Below are 20,771 nucleotides of genomic sequence, written 5' to 3'. Positions count from 1 at the left end.
ACGAAAAAACAAAAAAACAAAAAAAAAACAAAAGAAAAGATCGAGTAAAAATAAAAATTAAGGAACGTTTCGGGAAGCTTACTCGACGGGGCAGCCAAGATTCACGCTGGACGGCCAGCATTCCTTGACTTGAGATCTCTAATGCTGATTGGCCAATTCATATATCATCTTTCATAGAGAACTGTGACTGGACACCTGTTCTGCGTTCTTCTACATCTTGCTGAGAAGAGTTTGTGTCCCGCTCCTTTCGTCCTGCCGCCTAAACGATGCAGCTCTCCCTCTCGCTCGCTCTTACTCGGCAGGGCTTTTAGTACGTGTGTAAACATTCGATACTGTCTATACTATGTCTATACTATCTCCAGCACGATAAGAACGTTAACATTTTGTTTCTTTAATATCCCGTGCATCCATTCAATGTGGTTGGTGTAAAGTGTAAAAAAGAGGCGAGCCGTTTCTTTTGAAATGAAAGTGGAATAAGAAAGCTTGATACGGTTGAGAAAATGGTTGGATCGCTATTTTTTGGCCACTCAATAACACAGAAGAGGACCTCTTGAAGCGCATCTTGCAAAAGTAAGTTAAACATAGCTTTATTTATCTTTATAGAGCATATCATTTTATGATAGTACAAAAAAATCCAGGTTACTTATACAAGCCTTAAACATACTTATATAAACCTTAAACATACAAAATATAGCACTTAAACAGCTTACGAACAAATCCAACTTACGATCGTAAGTAGGGCAGCGTCTAAATATTGCCTATCTATCCTTATATTCTTTTACTTGTATTTTTCTCATCTAAATCTTTTATTACTGGTTTGCCCTGGGGTGCCACATCTAATTCCCTAGTAAACAAATCTTCACTATGTTATTGTCAATGGAAATAAAGACAATTCTTTTCTATTCTAGAAAAAAAAAATCCCAATTTGCTATCCCTTTGACATGCACTTCTACACCTCTCTAAAGTCAGACCCCATTCAAAACATCCATTAAGTTGAAGCTCTTTGACAGTGTCAATCAAATCTAGCGAAAGCATTACCGCTTTTGTAAAGGAATTATCCGTTCTCGTTTCAGCTGTACAAGTGCACATAATGTGGCAGTTGATGAGTGTATAGGAGCTAACTTTGAACAATAGAGGCGTGTGAAAAGCTGACGTGTAGCAGGTTCTTGTAGATCTCGGCCTCGTTTGTACAGATAAGACTCACCTTTGCCCAGGGATTGCGTGCGGGACGGGTAACGTTTGCTCGGACGTCTCTCGAAAGTGCTGGCTCTCCTCAGCCGGCTACCGTGAGTCGCCTGGTACTCCGTTTTCCCGCTGGCATTGACAAAACGGACAATAATTACACATTAATTTCTTTTTATTGCTTAGCATAAAACAACCCGAGAATCAGGAGCTGCATGTGGCTCTTTAGCGTCAGCGAGTGGCTCCTTGGCACACTTCCAAAATGAAAAAGATGGGGCGAGGGAAATATAAAGGCTATAAACAGCTATAAAACACATTACTAAAAACACATTCAAATAGGAATTAAACGTGAAAATATACAGTATTAAGATAAATAGTTATATTTAAAATAAAAAGCGAGTTTATTATGAGTTGCCGTGACGAATGTGAGCGCTTGCTGCAGAGGTGCAGGTGGGAGTGACGGCACAAGCAGTTATTTGACACTTAAAATTCACGTAACTGTAACTTTAAATGAACGTCTCATCTCATCTCATTAGCTGCACCGCTTATCCTCAGTAGGGTCACGGGGGTGCTAGAGCCCATCCCAGCAATCATCGGGCAGTGGGCAGGGGACACCCTGAACTGGTTGCCAGCCAATCGCAGTTTAAATGAACGTGAACGCACAAAATATTTTTACAGCAGTTTTTTTTGGCATGTTTCAATTTTTATTCATCACTTTATTTGCCCTTTCAGATGGACTTACAACACTACCACTTTAAACAGGTCTTCTGGAATTTTTTTTAAACTTATCCAAGGAGATTTGTCTCTACTGCCCCTTCAAAATATTAAGGAAATGTGTACGGCAATAGTCATTAAAGCCCCAGTGTGTAAAAGCGCTGCGTAAAATCTTCCACAGCTTTGTGATCAGCACTTGCTGAATCCTGATTGTACTCCTTGGCTTGGTCACCCACAGGAAGATAGATAGAGATAGATAGATAAATACTTTATTCATCCCCGTAGGAACACTGTGCTCATGTTTTTCTATCATTTGTTACTTTGTTTTAAGAGTCATAGTTCTCCTTTTTATCTTAGACAACTTAGGAAAAGTAACAAAAAGATGCTATAAAATCCAATTAAAGAGATGCAATCGGGATACAGGTAATCTACAAATAAAACCAAGTTGCCCTGATGGCAGGAGGTGCATGCGCAAGCTGAGCCGAGCTAATGACTTGACCAGGCCTTAATCTCAAGAAGCTTCAAAGGGCTGCACAGACCACAGACTACAGACCATTGTTACGCTATCTCCTGATCTAAAACCTACCTGAGAGCAAGGAAAAACTCAAAACATCAACATGAGGAAATAAAGAAACCTTGAGAAGGTAATCCACCTTTCAGCTGCAATGGCTGTTTCAAGGGCATCAACAAACAATACACACCCATCATATAGCAATAAAACGGAATTACTTCTCATTGGCACCAAATCCACCCTCTCTAAAGTTAACTCCTTCTCTCTTTCTGTTGACAATTCCTCAGTTTTTCCCTCCCCTCTGGGTGTCATCCTCGATAGCGCACTCTCCTTTAACTCTCATAAAAATAACATCACCCGGTCAGCCTACTTCCACCTGCGCTCCATCAACCGCCTTCGCCACGACCTCACCCCCGCACCACCGCCATCCTTTTCCATAGCCTTGTCACCTCAAGCCTCGACTACGGTAATTCCCTCCTCAAAAGCTCCTCCATAAACTTCAGCTGGTCCAGAACTCTGCTGCCCGCATAATCACAAAAAAACCCTCTCGCCATCACATCACCCCTGTCCTTCAGCAACTCCACTGGATTCCAATCAATCAAAGAAGCACCAACAAAATCCTTCAATACAATTACAAGACCATCCATAACCTTGCCCCTCCCTACCTCTCCAATCTCCTTCACATTGCCACGCCGTCCTGCACCCTCAGCTCATCCTCCTCCCTCCATCTTACTATAGCCCCTGCCCGCCTCAGCACCACAGGGAGCAAAGCTTTCAGCCGCTCTGCCCCTCAACTCTGGAACTCATTGCCGCCTGACCTCCGAAATTCTGCGACCCTGTCCATCTTCAAATCTGGACTCAAAACTCACCTCTTCAGACTTGCCTATTCTTGACCGTCTGCCTCACATACCGCTCCCTTTTGACTGATGTGTTTTATTTGCTATTTATTACTTGCTTGTTTTACTCTTCGTTTATTGTTGTGTCCAACTCAAATGTACAGCGACCTTAGCTGTCCAGAAAGGCGCTTCAAAATGTAATTTTTTAAATTATAATCAATATTATTATTACTATCATCTGCGATTGGCTGGCAACCAGTTCAGGGTGTCCCTTGCCCACTGCCCGAGGATGGCTGGGATGGGCTCCAGCACCCCCGCGACCCTACTGAGCATAAGCGGTGCAGATAATGAATGAATGAATGAAATATAGGTCATAAATATAAGGGTGTAAACAGTTCTACTGAGGTTGCCGATAGAATCTCAGGGGCAGAGCATTCTAGTGCACCAGGGCCCGAATAGAGAACACTCTCGAAAGTGCAGATTTCTTCTTGGCTCGTAGGATCAGTACTACACCAGCATTTTCCGAGCGAAGGCTCCAAAAAGGAGCAAGACCAATTTTGTATAATACCGTCAGAACTTTAAAATCACATCTTAAACTGACAGGTAGACGACGCGGGTCAGCCAAAATCGGGTTAATAGGATCAAACTTTATTGTCTTAGTTAGAAGCCTCGCTGCAGCATTTTGTACCACCTGCAGGCTCTTGATGCTAGACTTTGGGACAAAGAAGAGTTGTACATTACTGTAATCGAGACAGGAAGTAACCAACGCATGAATTATAATCACAGCTTTAGACTGGGACAGCATAGAGCAAATTTTTGAAATGTTGCTAAAATGGAAAACAAAAAAAAGCTTTTCTCGTAATACTCTTAACGTGTAACTGGAATGAAAGATTAGGGTCAAATGTGACACCTACATTTTTGACAGTAGTATTACATTTGTCAATGTTCGGAGCCGTTTTTGAGAACAAGTCACAACATTTACATGGACCAATAAGCAACGATTCGGTCTTTTCGGGGTTGAGGTGCAAAAAGTGACATTTATCTTTTTATCCCAGTGAGGTAGGCCTCCAATTTTCCAAATATTAATGAAGCAGATCCCTCCATTAGACGATAAGGTTGAGTGTCATCTGCATAGCAATAGAAACTGATGTTACACTTGTGAACAATATCACATAACAGAAGCATATAAATGCTGAATAGAAGGGGACCAAGTACTGAGCCCTGCAGAACGCCACAGGTAACACTAAAGGGCTCAGAGGTTATATCACAAAGTCTATCACGATGAGTCCAATCTAAAATGTAGACCAATCCATTTTTCCAGCCAATCTACTAAAATGCTATGGTCCACAGTGTCAAAGGCAGCACAGCCTTTTATCTTTCCAGAAAGGAATGAAAATACCTGCTAATCAAACTTGAGAATCTGGTTAATATTTAGTAAAATTCCAATCACAGGAAAATTATCGACCAAAATCCGTAACCCGGGTTTTCCTTGAGCCACAGTCATAAACTATAGTGTAAATTTAGGCAACGTGATAATTTAAGAAAAAAATATGAAACTTGTGTCGGGAATTACTTTTTGAAAACATTTTTGATGGACAATGTGGCTTAACAAATTAAATTAAAAAAATTGTGCCTCGTCTCAAAAAGATTGAGAAACAGTCCTTTAGACAACGGTGCCAAAGTCTCTATTGAAGCCTTTTTAATTGACTTAAACTATAAAGTGCAGAAACAATGTCACGGCCTTGTAAGAAGCGCACATCTGCCTAACAACAATACGTCCTATGTACTCCTTTCAAAAGTAACAGGAATTGTTATTCAAGTCGTCGTATTTGCTTTGATAAAAAGTGGAAGGAAAACAATATGAAGGGCATATCTCGGTCTCCATAGGAACACCTCCACGTAACCAGGCAACCGTAGATACAACACGCAAGGGGGAAATTAAACATATCCATTGCTTTCAAATAGTGAGAACAATATTTCAGACAGGTATACGTTTAATTTGAAAGAGCCACGTGCTTCATGAGGGAGAGGGACGGGCGGTTCTGGATGCTGTCAGAATTCAAGCTTTGCTCTAAAGCTTAAACTCAAGAGTTAAAGTAGCTTTAAAGGGACAGTGTGTATTATTTGACCACTAGATGCAGGGTTTTTACACTTTTTTCATGGCGAAAATCAAGCACTTTTAAAGGACTTTCAAAGTCAATTTTCCAATTTCTCCATAACCATTCAAATAATTTTTTGGGGGTGTGCATCATATTTTTGCAGATCCACAAATATACCTGTTATTTTTAATCTTGCATGTGCATTTATCAAGAGATATGACTATTACCGTAAATTCCGGACTATAGAGCGCACCTGATTACAAGCCGCACCCACCACATTTTAAGAGGATAGCCGCTTTTGTACTTACACAAGCCGCACCTATATATAAGCCGCATGCGCCCACATTAAAACACATAACATAATCACAAGATTAACCCAAACCTACTTTGAGACCCGTGATTTTAATTGGGGTCTGGGGTATTTTGTAAGGTTTTATTCTTCTATATTCTTTATCAATTATCCATTATCGGTCAAATCATAATACGCTACAAAGCCAAGGGGCCGAGACACTTGCGGGGGGACGGGGGGGATTTTGCAAGGTTTATTGTTCTATATTCTTTATCAACTATGCATTATTGGCCGAGACACTTGCTCTCAAAGTACACAGTTTAGAGACCACAGCTGGCAAAATAACAGAAAATGATACCGGTACTTATCATTGGTTGCAGACCTGCAGAGTCCGGGTCCCGTTAAAAGTAATCCAAGGAAAAAAGTGTATATTTACAAAGTTAAGGGTGGAAAAAATATATATCCACTATTGTCTGCCGTGTCCACAAACACTCACCTTTACCGGTCCCCACTTCCCGTCATCCCCCGCGTCTGTTACGCCCCTTCTTTTTAATGGGTCAGTGCAAGACTTATCAGAATAAGTGTCCAAAATCTCTTTAGCTGCACCGCTTATCCTCAGTAGGGTCGCGGGGGTGCTGGAGCCCATCCCAGCAATCATCGGGCAGTGGGCAGGGGACACCCTGAACTGGTTGCCAGCCAATCGCAGGGCACACAGGGACAGACAACTCATTCGCTCATTCACACCTAGGGACAATCTGGACCGGCCAATTCACCTGAAATGCATGTTTTTGAAACGTGGGAGGAAACCGGAGTGCCCGGAGGAAACCCACGCAAGCACGGGGAGAACATACAAACTCCGCATAGGAAGTCTGGAGCTGGATTTGAACCCACAACAGGTTCCCATGACATGAACTGTGCCGCACAAGCGCTAACCACTGCGCCGCCGTGCTGCCCCAGTGTACAAAATAAAAACAAATAAATACATTACAAAAATATACAGTTGCATATACATAATATACATGGTTAAACATATTTACAAAGAAAGACGGTACACCGAGAGAGTTTTCAAAGCCATAATAATAATATTATAACTTTCATCCCAAACCGTGCCTGTGAAGGGTAGCAAAACGCTACCTAGCAACACGCTCGCAACGCAGTAAACGGGTCTGTCAAAAAAGACATACCGTACTTGTAGAAACCACGATAAACCGTCCTCATCTTCCTCCTTAGAACTGAAGCCATCAAAGTCGTCTTCCCCAGTATGGGCAAGAGACTTTGTCATGTAGACGACGTCCCACGCTCCCTTATTCAAAAACACGCTCGCAAGGTAAAGTTTGCGTGCAGTAGCTCTGTTTCCTTCTTTATCGGACTGCTCGATTGAGTTTAGCTTGTAAGCTGCGTCATGTGCCCTGAACCCGAGCGCCGCTGGCGGCTGTTGGAAAAATTACATAAATTGGCCGCATCACTGAATAAGCCGCAGGGTTGAAAGTTTGGGAAAAGAGTAGCGGCTTATAGTCCGGAATTTACGGTAAATATTGAGTTAATCGCGCATGTATTTGTTTTTGTTTATAGGTGTTGGGTAGAAAGGACAGTAATATGTATCTTACATTTTCAGATACAGGAAGTTCTTCATTTTACTATTTACCACTGAAAAACACTACCTTTATTTTTTGCATGGCCAATAATAAATGCCCATAATTGATACCTAAATGTAACTATTGAACTGATACACATTTCATTGTGCCCTGTTTTGAGAGACCGGCAGGGGGCAACAACGCTTTACAGGACAACACCATACAAACCAATGCCAGCTGCAGTTAGTCATGAGGGAAAAAGAAATGCAATGGCTAGGTGAAGCCACTAGAGAGCAGTGTCAGCGTCAACTTTAAGCAGACTTGTGGAAAAACATGGCAACAATTTCAAGCATTTACAAGCACTTCACCTAAAACTCAAGCACTTTTCAACCCTTGAAAACACAAAATTAAAATTAAAGTACTTTCAAGAATTTCAAGCACCTGCACAAACCCCACAGATGTTGCTGTAATGTCTTGTCATGCAACAGAAAACGAGAAGAATTTCGACTAGGGAGACTCAAAGTGACCAAAAAGCACCATTTTCTTTTATTTTTACCCAGCCCAGTTCACAAGGTATATCGGGGTGCCTGCAGCAGCAAGATGGCAAGCAATCATGTCAGCTTCCTCTAGGTAAGACTCATGCTAATGTAAAGTAAATGCAAATTTCTCGACCTATAAGTTTGTATGATAGTTTATGTATTTTCTCTCATGAGTTTAAGTGAGCAGCGTTAAATATTTAATTCCAGAAAATACATGGCAACTCAGTAGTTTATTCCGCATTATAGTTCTAACCGAAGAGTTAAATAAGAGTGTACGAGCCAAAATTTATTAGTTTCATTGACTTCTATTTTTGTTGTTTCATGGGGTGGTGCACATTATTTTGCATGTGTATAAAGGTCAGAACGTTTGTGTGGTCAGACAGGTATTTGACCCGGAAGGGTATATGGCTTGTTGTTGTTTCTTTGGTAATCGTCATTTAACGGAAGTCAGTTAGAATAAAGATGTTCGTTTTAGGTAACTTCCAGACCGTTACTACCGTAAATTCCGGATTATAAGCCGCTACTTTTTTCCCAAACTTTCAACCCTGCGGCTTATTCAGTGCGGCGATTTTATGTAATTTTTCTAACGGCCTCCAGCGGCGCTCGAGTACAAAAGGTAAGATTTAGACTACAATTTCTTAGCTTGTGCACAAATTAAATTAGCGTGGACATGTCCTCATCATGCAAATTGCAAAAGGAAAAGCCACATGACGCAACTTTTAAGCTAAACGCAATCGAGCAGTCCGATATCGAAGGACACAGAGCTACCGCACGTAAACTTTATTTTGCGAGCGTGATGTCAACGTGTTTTTGAATAAGGGAGCGCGGGATGACGTCTATATGACAAAGTCATTTACCCATACGGAAGGAAGATGACTTAGATGACGTCAGTTATAAGGAGGAAGATGAGGACAGTTTACCGTGCTTACTACAAGTACGGTATGTTTTATTTAACAGAGCTGTTTACTGTGTTGCGAGCGTGTTGCTAGTAGCGTTTTGCTACCCTTCACAGGCACGGTTTGGAATGAATGTGTATTTGCAGCTGTATATTTTTGTGATGTATTGATTTTAGAAACTTATTCTGATATGTTTTGTATGAGCAAATGAGAAAGAAGGGGCGGGGCAAACGCGGGCTGACGGGAAGTGGAGTAAAGGTGAGACGTGTTTGTGGACGCGGCCGACAATAGTGGATGTATATTTTTCCCACCCTTACCTTTGGAAATATACACTTTTTTCCTTGGATTACTTTCAACGGGCACCTGGACTCTGCAGGTCTGAATTAAATCTTAAGTACCGGTATCATTTTCCGTTTATTTTGCCGGCTGTGTTTTTTGGACTGTATCGGGTATGGGTTAAATTCGTGATTGTATTGCGTTTTTTCAATGTGGGCGCATGAGGCTAATATACAGGTGCGGCTTGTGTATGTACAAAATCGGTTTTCCTCCCGAAATGTGGTGGGTGCGGCTCATAATCAGGTGCGCTCTATAGTCCGGAATTTACGGTACTTGAAATCACATTTAATCAATGAATAATAGCCCCAGGCACTTCACGTACCATTTAGCGCATTAGCCCAGCTTCACCTGATGTACGTATATCTCAGGAGTTCTGTGTAGGGCATGACTACTTCAACAAGGAGTTTAACTTTTAACTCAAGAACTGAAGCATCTTTAAGGTTGCTCAGAAGACAAGCAAAGAGCGGTGTGCTTGCTATGTTAAAATGGGCAGCGGACGGCTTGAAGCCAATTAAGCTGTCACTTAAAGATGTTATAATCTAATCATGCTGATAAGATTTTTTGCAGCAAAAATGTGCCAAAATGCATAGATTTGGGATGGTCGCAGGTGATTTTTTACAATCAATATCGAGCAGTCTTTATTTTGTACCCACCAACATATATATTTTTTAACGAATAACGTTTTTTTTTCTGTTGGGAGGCACTGAATACGCAATGTCCCACACGATGTGTAATATTGCCTGAATCTGCTTTTTCCATGGTAAACTAGCATATAATAAGTGATTTCGACTAAATTCTTAAGACGTCACGTCGTATCAGTGAGGAATCGAACGACGGGAGTTACCTAAATCGGAAGCGGGATCCGAGTCGCGTGAAGTCGCTGCGGCCCGGCTTGCCCGCAGTGGGCTGTCGCAATCGGAAGAAGGCGTGGCTCTCCACGGCGCACTTCCACACGTGCTTGCAGCTCTTGGCGCTGGCCAGCTGGAACATAAATGTGTGCTCCTGCTCTCGGCCCTTCCGAGCAGAACGGAAAAAATATTTGAAGTCCCGCCAACGATGACCTCATTGAGACATGTTGGCATGTAGAGACATACCTGGTCGTCATCTTCCACCACCACCAGGGTGAGACGACTCTTTTTGAAGTCCAGACGTGTGATTTTGGGCCTAAAAATGACAGATTCTTTCAATATTTACACCATGTTTAGTGCAATTAAATCAAGAATGTTTGATACCAAAGCTTTACAGATAATCAACACTTGAATAGTCATCAATAATAGACACTGATTCGACTATTGTACACTTTTTTACATTGAGGGCTCCCAAAAAGAAATACTGCAAAATATTCCCATAAAATTTAATATGAATTGATAGGAATTATCCATTTAATATTTCATAGTTTCTGAATGTAAAATGTCCACAAAAGGACAGTCGATACTGGTATGAGCAGTCTTGCAGGTACTGATACTTTGAAACATAACTAGTATCTGCTCTGATACTAATTATTGATATTGGTCCTTCTCCTTTACTAAATAACCCTCCTGTCTTCTTTGGGTCAAAATGACCCGTAAGTGTATTGTTAAAAACCCAATAAAATAAATTACATTAAATTACATTTTATTTAACTTTTTTAAATTTTTTAATTTATTAATTTAATTTATTTATTATTCAGCCAGTATCAACCACAAACATGATATCTACCAGAAATCATTTTGTCACGTGAAGCTATCGACGTGACTCGTCGCCTTCGATCGGCGCCGGGTTTTTAGACCCAACTGCTGTGTTGGGAGTCATTAGGTAACCAAACCCCCCCAATTCCAACCCTTAATGCCGAGCGCCAAGCAGGGAGGCAATGGGTACCAATGTTGTGAGTCTTAGGTATGACTCGGCCGAGGCTTGAACCAGTGACCTCCCAGTCTCGGAGCGGGCGCCCTACCATCTAGGCTTACCCAGATTCGTCCCAACAGTAGAAAAAATTAAATGTTTTTTTATTTGGCATTTCTTAGTAAGCTGTATAAAAAGGGTTAAAATAAATGTAAAATTTCACTCACAAATATCTTCAATGATCTAAAATTTTAACGACTGTTTAAAGTTGAGATGTTAAAAAAAAAATCATACCATTACTGATTTTGATTCTATATAGTAAGTGATGCTGAAGTTAATACCACTTCTTTTTAAAATTCCAGCTCCCAAACAAAAACGAACCTTAAACCAAAATATATATCCATTAAAGATGAAATTTACGGCAATATGATAAAATATTCCCCTAATATGTAGTTCCTGATTTTAAAAGAAGCGTTAAAGGTTTCAGCCTCCATCACGAGCTCAGCCACTTAAATAACGTGGGGTATATGGTCCGATACGAAAACTCTGTCCTCCTAACAAGAATAAATGCATCCTAGAAATGACAATACACAAGGATTTTTACACAAATACAAACATGTTTAAAAAGTAAGGATGTTAAATTTTCTCTGGACCAATATCGATATTCATGCTCTTAAGCAATTATCAATACAAAGACCATAAGTACATAAAATTGACACTCATCCTTTCCAAGAGGGCTGCTGATACTGATATCAGGCACTGTCATGAGTACTATTATAATGAACTATTTAAAGCACAGATACCTTAAGTCTGTATTCGTCAATCACTAGTCAAGTCAAGTCACAATTATTTGTATATCTCTTAATCACAAGATGTCTCAAAGGACTGCACCGGATTACAATTACACCATTGCCTGATCTTAAACCAACATGCGGGCAAGGAAAAACTCAAAACCTCGGCGCGAAGAAAAAAGCAACCTTGAGAAGGGGCCTAACAAGTGGTCATCAACCTTTCAGAATAACAAGGGTGCAATATATTTAGCATTGGGTAACAGTACATAAAACATAGTGAACATCAATAAAAGAAAACACTAGGTATATGTTAAAATTTGTCCAGAAAGTATTTGACAGCAACGACGCTGAAATAAAAACTAACAACATTGATCTGCTCATGATTTTCTATTATTAATATTTGATTTAATTTTATTATTTAAATGTTTCGATTATTATTATTATTATTATTTTAAATCATATAACAATATTTTTTATCATTAGGTTGACAGATGAGTGAGTGTGGCTGTCATTTCCTTTAACATGAGCGGTGAAACGAGTTTGAAACTTGTAGAACTTCATTCAACACCCACGCGATCATCAACCGTGCGGAAAAAAGAATCTACTGAAAACCCGACCTCCACTACGTGTATATTCCTCACCGTCATTAAACGTCTTGATATTTAAATTGCTAGAAACGCCGCATAAACGTTTGACATTTCGCTTCTGAATCATGGGCACTCAGGAAAAGACCGTGAAAGCCGTCTTACCAAAAAAAGAGCCCGATTTTGTTGGATCCCTCGAACACTAGGATGCCGGTGGGCGTGAGTCCGAGTGCGTAGTCGCAACCGTCTCTCCCCTGATGACACCACATAAACATTCAGAACTCGAAACCAGAAAATGCCGCAAAATAAATAGGTGAGGGAGGCACACCTTGACAAAGTGCATATCCACGCCGTAGAGCTCCAGCCATTTGCATTTGTTGAGGAAAGACATCTCGGCTTGAGACGGGCTCTGCCCCCTGAAATCAACAACATAATTTTTTTCAAAAGAAAAACTCTTGCTGAGTTATTAGCAGTGTTTAGTTCCTTTAAACGCGTTCCTAAAACACAATTACTTTTCTCGGTAACGAGTACTGTAGCGTGTTATTAATAAAATTGCGTAACCCAACTTGCTCCGCATTTTATGAAGACCAAATCGTGAATTATAATGTCCTCTGATTGCTAACTGTTCGTCCTTTGCTCACGATCTAACATACAGCCCTTGATCTGCCAGCGATGCTTAAGAAAGGTGAGCGTGGTACAACTGAATACAGTTATGGTGGTGCCATGTCAAGCACAAAGTACCCTAAAATCCGGATTATAAACAGCTACTTTTTCCCCAAACTTTCTACCCTACGGCTTATTCAGTGATGCGGCCAATTTATGTAATATTTTCTAATGGCCGCCAGCGGCGCTCCAGTACAAAAGGTAAGATTTAAACTGCAACTTCTTAGCTTGTGCACAAATTAAATTAGCGTAGACATATTCTCATCATGCAAATTGCAAAAAGGATGGCACATGACGCAGCTTCCAAACTAAATGCAGTCGAGCAGTCCGATGTAGGACTTACTTTGTAAGCGTGATGCTAGCGTGTTTTTAAATAAGGGAGCGTGGGACGACATCTATATGACAAAGTCTCTTTCCCACACTGAAGGAGGACGACATTGATAACGTCAGTTATAAAGAGGAAGATGAGGACGGTTTACCGTGCTTACTCCAAGTACGGTATGTTTTTTTAACAGAGCTGTCTACTGTCTTGTGAGCGTGTTCCTAGTAGCGTTTTGCTACCCTTCACAGGCACGGTTTGGGATGAAAGTTATAAAATTATTATTAAAGCTTTGAAATCTCTCTTGGTGTACCGTCTTTCTTTGTAAATATGTGTAACCATGTATAATATGTATTTGCAACTGTATATTTTTGTAATGTATTTATTTTAGAAACTTATTCTGATATATTTTGTACCAGCAAATGAGAAAGAAGGGGTGGGGCAAACGCGGGCTGACGGGAAGTGGAGTAAAGGTGAGACGTGTTTGTGGACGCGGCCGACAATAGTGGATATATATTTTTCCCACCCTTACCTTTGGAAATATACACTTTTTTCCTTGGATTACTTTCAACGGGCCACCTGGACTCTGCAGGTCTGCATTAAATGTTAAGTACCGGTATCATTTTACGTTCATTTTGCCGGCTGTGTTTTTTGTACTGTATCAGGTAAGGATGCTAGGTCCTTAGCTTGGCCTTAGATACTAGGTCCTTAGCTTGGCCTTTTGATTTTTGCATTCCGGAGATGGAATAAGAGCGTGCTCTGTCCACTCCACGCATCGGCCCGGTATTGCAGTACCTCCGGGAACGGTGCATTTGCAATGATCGCAGCAAGGCTTTAGGGCTAGGACCTTAGCTTGGCCTTTTGGCTGAGAGTAAGTGTCCCGGCTCCTAGGCTTTGTAGCATATAATGAACTGACCGATAACAGATAATGGATAATGAATAACGAAGATAGATCAATAACCCTTAAAAACCCCAATTTTGTGTTTGTATTGCGTTTTTTCAATGTGGGCGCATGCGGCTAATATACAGGTGCGGCTTGTGTATGTACAAAATCGGTTTTCCTCCCGAAATGTAGTGGGTGCAGCTTATAATCAGGTGCGCTCTATAGTCCGGAATTTACGGTATATGGTCACTGAATTTCTTCTAATCAAGATATTATCCCTACTGTATATACTCGCATTAAAGCCATATTTAAAACTAAAATACTGAAATCAGGGGGTCAGTTTATATGCACATATTTGGTTGTGAGTCACCAGTAGCAAATTGTCGACAGAGCGTGGGAAGGGGGTGTGGCTTATACAGGGACAACAAACCAAAGGAAAAACAATGAGGCAAATGAGAGCACAGAATTTACGGTAAAAATATGCTTGATTTTGGTCTGCTTATTTGGACCATACCTAGAAAATGGAAAAGGACATCTTCCAGTGATTTTTAAGCCCAGGAGCAAAATGGATACGGAGTGTCTCTGCTAAGTGTTCGTTTGCAAGCTCTCAAGATGGCCAATGCCAAAAATATGGAGGGTTCACAGCTTCCACAAGTTGTTGGACACACTTTGTATCTATTTTCTTATGTGGCTATTTTCAATCAGTTTTAGGAGGTCGGCATCAACGGATGTATTTACTTTTTTTTTTAGATGAGATTAGATTTAAATTATTGGTCCCCAAAGGGAAATTTGCTTCCAATGACTGTACCCGGAAAAAACAAGGCATTGCATTATATTTTAGGTAGCTGGATGAAGTATTGGTGCAGTAAGACAGATACACCCTGGACTATTGTTTTTGCCAGTCGAATGATGAACCTTTTATTTGTAACGAGATAGTTACTTTCAGAGTACCATTCTACTTTTGGGTGTCCGTAATCTAAGGGGGAATTCATCTTTTATTTTTTATTTTAAATCATATTGCAACAAACATCACATCACAAAATGAAAATATAACCTGACTAAGGTGAAGGGAATTCCTTTTTAATGAAGTAACTATTAAGTGTAACTAATTAGTATTTTGCTGTAGGGCGCCCAACACTGGTCACAGGTGATCAAGTTCTTTGCTCTGTTTGTCCTTGCGTGGCCCAGCGGGTTCAGTGAAAGCACAGCATATGTAATCTAATCCGAGCTGGGAGCGATCAGACCACCGCTAGGATAAATACTGCCCGGAATCAATCAAGACCCTCCTCGGATTAATCCGCCTTAATCCTTAACGCGGACTGGCGAGAGGGTGCCTGGCAAAGCTCAATGGCAGAGGATGATGAGGAGAGGGAAGAAGTGGGGTCGAGCCAATTCTGCAACCGATGCCCAAGCGGCTCAATTCTCACCTGAGGTCCAACCACTTTCCGAAGATGTCCTGCTCCATGGCCTCGCTCTGCTTGGGAGTAAAGCGGAATTCCGAGACCAACTCGGGAGAGTGATCCAAGCGATCGCAGTCGCCCAACTCGCCTGGACGGAGAAAAAAAGAACAAAAGATGCGTCGAAGGATAGCAAGAACTATGCAAAAACATCTAAATTCACTCAGCAGATCATTTGACTTGTTATAATCATTAATATTAATATTGGCACTGTTTTAATGTCATTGATAACAACATAGTGAACATCGTTTACGACTGGATTAGAGATAGCACCCTGGGATAAATACGTAATGAAGACTTAAAAGAGAAAATTAAGAGAAATAGAATGTCAGGGGACTGGCCTAAATTCTTTATTATCGTATATTTTTATGATATACTTAAGTTATCCATATATCAAAGATCTCATCTCATTTTTCCTATTTTATTGAAAATAAGATTAAAACACAGAAAATTGTCATTAGATACTTTGTTTTCTTATTTACTATATTTTAACTTAATTTGAAGTAAACATTTTATTCATTTTAATAATTTTTGTATTTTAATTTATTTTCGAATAAAGAAGAAAAAAATCGGGTAATTGATTTTACTTTAAGTATTATTTTTCGTAGTCGTGTATTTTTTATGCTTTTTTACAATATACTAGTTATTTATATATTAAAAAAATCACATCTTATTTTTCCTATTTTATTGAAAAGAAAATTAAAACACAGAAAATTGTCATTAGATACTTTTCTTATTTACTATATTTTAACTAAATTTGCAGTAAAGATTTTACTCATTTTAATATTTTTTTAATTTATTTTTTGAATGAAGAAGAAAAAAAAATGGGTAATTAATTTCACTTTAAGTATTATTTTTCGTTAACGTGAATTTTTTATGTGTTTTGTATTGAAGATTTCAACCATTAAAAATGATTATTTATTCAGCATAAAGAGTGTATGAGTGGTATGGGATTTGTATTATAATTAAAAACGTTTTATCAAAGACTAGTCGGGAAAAATATACTTCTTTGGGATTCACTTACATCACAATGGCCTTTTTTCTTGCACCAAAATATGTGATGGCGAGTTTAATAAACTTAGAAATGTTAATTCTTCCAAAAGTTATTTCGACATTTGTTTTTTAATTTAAAAGAAAATACTAGTTTTTTAGGCCACCTTGTTGGGCCAGATTAAGTCAAGAGGTCTGGGTTTCACATTTGTAATCAGAATTGCCTCCTATTTGTTTATGCAACGACTTTGTAATCTATAATTTAGTATATCATCAGATTGAAAAGCTTTGTAACCATGTACAACTGTGCAGCATCACAATGAGAGGCGTTTGTTATATTTTGGGAGAATCATAAATATTAAAGCAGAGAAATAATGCATGAATGTTTGAAACAGATCTAGTATTAGGATCTTATTATCAAGTGTAATTATTTTCTGTTTCTGTTGTAACCTACAAGTATACTCCATGTAAATTAATATACATATTTCAGAAGGACCTACCGAACCTTTTAATTTTACACCACATCAAACGTTTCTCCACAATTCTGTACTTTGCATCCAAAATAATCTGCCATTCCAACACAACAATTGCTTCAAGGAAATGTAAAGAAATAAACTCCTCCTGGAGGTTAAATCTACTCACTTTGCAAACAATAGGCGGCCAGCTCTACTGAGACATCGTATGGACATTTCAATCTGAAAAGAGGAGGGGGGAAAAGGGGGAGATAAGACCTGTATGATGAGCTGCTTCCAGCTCTTAACACACAACTCAAATACAATCATCAGTGTGTGTTGTGTGTCTGTGTGTTAAGAAGTGCAACCCTTTTCCCAAAATAATCATCTCTTCAGATCCTGATCTTGAGTGTTATAATAGAGCCACTCTCATGGGATGTGTGGCCCAGATAGAGTCGGGTTAGAGATGGCCAGGGAGGGAGCCTGTGTGTGCGAGTGGTTCTCTTAAAAGTCCATCAAACACTTAGTCTGGATGTAAACCATATGTTGTAAAGCCTTAAAAATACAATGAAAGCAAAATACAGACCTAATTGTTTGCTTTCAAACAGTAGTTTTGGCATCGACGGATGGGATGTGTCCTGGAGGTAAGATCGGGCCTACAAAATCTGCCCGAGACGACCCAGGCCTGCAAGTATTAAAGCTCGACCCAGCCCGAGTCCAATCAATAAATCGGATACACAGGAACAGGCCAGAAGCAAACCCGAAATTTCATATTTTATTTGGGAGGACTTGGGAGGAGAAGAGGTGATTTGTGATGGCAAATTTGAACAAAATCTAAGTTAAAAAATATTTTATAAACATTTACATTGTTTGTATTCCTGTGTCTCAGGTGGTTACAGTTACCAACGATTTCTCATCATTGACGGATTATTTTAAGAACATTTTTTAAGGCCGTTAGTCATTTTTTGGCATATTAGAAATTGGGCCATTAACCACAGCATGTTCTAAAAATCTAGTGCTGCACTTTAAGAGAGAGAGAGAGGCAGAGAGACAAAGTTTTTTTTTAGTATCAGAACATTGTTTTATTGCACATTTTTATAAAATCATATTGATTTTTTTAAAAAGTCACCCAAAGAGAAGCCTGGCCTGACCTGAATGTATTGATTGAGAATTAGGGCCCGAACCCGGCCAAAATTTGGATCGGGTCGGCTGACTTGGGCTTAAGATCTTACCTCTGACGTGTGCCCACCAATATCGGGCAATAATTGTTTTCTCCCCATTAATTTTATGTGATTGCTTAAAAAAACATGAGCTATATGCCAAAATAAAACCTATGCCCTTGATTTGCTCCAAATCCCATTTTCATGCTCGTTGTCATTGCTGGGGTCGCAACAACAAATCGATTCATTGATAATTAGCTGATCACTTCCAATTGTATTTGTTTGCATGGTAATTGTAGAATTAATACAGATTTGACTTAGAAAGCTTCATGTTTTTTTAAATGGAAATTAACCAAAAACTGGTTTACCAATCGTCACCGTCATGTGAAAATAATGTATCTCAGTTATCATTATTTTTAACTTTTTTTGCCTTTATGGAAAGTTTAGGACTAAATTTTGCAGCTTTTTAATCGAATAATTGAAATTTTTAGCTTGTCTTAAAGAAAATAAACCAGTTTTAGGGTTTTTTGAGAATAGCATAACCCAAAAAGGCCAAAAAAACAATGACAACACAGCAATCCCTAGTTTATCGCTGGGGTTTCGTTTAAAAAAAAAAAAAACCTGATGAACAAAATCCCGAAAAGTTTAAAAAAATATATGTAACAAAAGAACAGGTTAAACCATTTTTTTAAAAGAAATAACGGTACTGTATAAACGTTTTTTAAATTTCCTTTTGTTTTATACAAATCATTACTGTACTTGCAAATAATAATAAGGTGAGACTGTATAGCCAATCAGAATGCAGAACACAATGCAAATCCGAGAAGATGTAAACCACATTCTAGCGATGAATTACTATAATGGCAGGGACAAAATATAAAAATATAATCGTCTATATTGTCTTTGCAAACACCAAAGATTAAAAACATAAAACATAAGATTAAAGAATGGAAAATCATGAGATAATCCATTATAAATGAACCGCTAAGAAGCTAGGGGAAAACTGGACTTTTTACAGAAAAACTTGATATTTATTCTAAGTGCAGGGAAAAGACTTACTTGCCGGACAAAATGTCTTGTCGAAGCTGCAGCACAAATAGATACCTGCAACAAGTGACATGAAAGTAAATGTGATATAAGATACATTTTGATCTGTTACAGTATATAAACTTTGTTCTAGAAAGTCTATTTGGATTTTTTTAATTCTAATTTGCCCTCAGCAACAAAGTAATTAGCCTTATGTCCCTGCTGGATCAAATCATCATCATCATCATCATCAGGTTCAAGCCCAAAAAAGATTTTTTCTTACCTTGTGAATTCTTCTCGTAGGTTATTCGGCTCTGATGAATAAAATTTCACTCGGAAGAAAAGTCGAAATGGTGGCCCGTCTGAAAGGAAAAAAATGGGACGGAAGGCAAAACTGTGTTTTCAATTTATTGAAATTAGATTTTATTAGAAAATACTTGGAAGTCAACCGTAAGGGTTTACTAACATTGTACTCTTGCCTTTTTCTAGCCCAAACACTAAATGATGTGCTTGTTGAATACGAACTAAGAAAAATAGCCACTTTTTCAAATTCATATCTGGGGACATACACTTGGACATTGCTGAGTGAAAATAACAAAACAAAACTTTGGGTTATAGGTAACTTGAGTCAGCTCGATAATCAAGTAGCCATGATTGTGATGAGTGTGATGTAAACCTTACTCGACAGAATTCTTAGAATCAGCAGTCGCATTCCAAAAGATCAGAAATGTATCGGATTTGGACCACATATAAAATTGACCTTGGTCTGGTGTGAAAAAATCCGATATCTGCTATTCAGACTGACTTTAACAGGTCAGATACAGGTCACATTTGTGCAGATCAGATTTTCCTGTTGTGTGAACTTAGCCTCTGACAAAGACAATGATACAAAAGAGTCGTTATTAGAGTATGCATTTGCTTGTTAGGAAAAACTGCAGGCTTTTATAACAAAGAGACATCCTGTTATAGTCAGAAGCAAACGGCTAATAGTAATGTTTGATGAAAACAGTTTGAAACATTTTAAAAACATTCTGCATTCCGGACAGACACAACCATCGCTGGATCGCTATTTAATGCGTCCAGAAGCACAGTGAGTGCAAAAACGTGCAAAGTGGATTACATTTACACTGACTTTTACATTTATCATTTTTATTCAGTTGTTGTTTGAACTGTTCTTGGTTTTTAAAGATTTTTACTGTACAGTAAACTTCATCTTTTACATTTATTTAGCTTTATTTTTTGTTTTATTTACATTATGTGGTATATTTATGAGCATTGTCTGAAAATTAGTGAACCTCCAGGTCAGTTACAGTTGATTTAATAGGAATTTCATTGCATTTGAGGACCTTGGAACTGATTAATCCTGTTTCCATTTGTCTAAAAGGGAAAACGTGTTTCAATTTACAACCTTTTCATGATGCAATGTCACTGCAGGAACCAATTAAATTCGTGAGTATAGCTACCACTGTACATCCATCTATCAATTTTGTGCCCTGCTTATCCTCACTAGGGTTGCGGAGGATGCTGGAGCCCATCCCAGGCATTTTTGGGCAGCTGGCAGAGAACACTCTGAGCTGGTTGATTGTACAAACATAATATGTTCAAATGAAACCACCTAAGTCCCCCAAAAGGTCTTACTTTACAAACAA

At 39.0% G+C, this 20,771-nt stretch overlaps 1 protein-coding gene and 1 pseudogene across 2 annotated transcripts in view; one reads left to right on the top strand and one right to left on the bottom strand.

Moving 5' to 3' along the window:
• Positions 1 to 20,771, bottom strand: part of epb41l4b (erythrocyte membrane protein band 4.1 like 4B) — a 62,070-nt gene that overhangs the window by 22,530 nt on the left and 18,769 nt on the right. For both annotated transcript variants that reach the window (XM_088327192.1, XM_088327193.1), the window contains exons 4-12: positions 19,406 to 19,484; positions 19,156 to 19,200; positions 17,127 to 17,179; positions 15,465 to 15,585; positions 12,501 to 12,588; positions 12,338 to 12,426; positions 10,071 to 10,140; positions 9,821 to 9,990; positions 1,205 to 1,314 (exon numbers count right to left, since the gene is read on the bottom strand). In XM_088327192.1, coding sequence (XP_088183318.1) covers positions 1,205 to 1,314; positions 9,821 to 9,990; positions 10,071 to 10,140; positions 12,338 to 12,426; positions 12,501 to 12,588; positions 15,465 to 15,585; positions 17,127 to 17,179; positions 19,156 to 19,200; positions 19,406 to 19,484 — 825 coding nt within the window. The remainder of the gene's footprint in view (positions 1 to 1,204; positions 1,315 to 9,820; positions 9,991 to 10,070; positions 10,141 to 12,337; positions 12,427 to 12,500; positions 12,589 to 15,464; positions 15,586 to 17,126; positions 17,180 to 19,155; positions 19,201 to 19,405; positions 19,485 to 20,771) is intronic.
• On the top strand, positions 13,875 to 13,964 carry LOC148372573 (U2 spliceosomal RNA; annotated as a pseudogene).

The sequence above is a fragment of the Urocampus carinirostris genome, chromosome 2, assembly GCF_059441175.1.
Source record: "Urocampus carinirostris isolate Australia breed hairy pipefish chromosome 2, RoL_Ucar_1.0, whole genome shotgun sequence".
NCBI classification, from domain to species: Eukaryota; Metazoa; Chordata; class Actinopteri; order Syngnathiformes; family Syngnathidae; genus Urocampus; species Urocampus carinirostris.
Note: the sequence above shows the minus strand (reverse complement) of the source record. Positions and strands in the feature narration are given on the sequence as shown.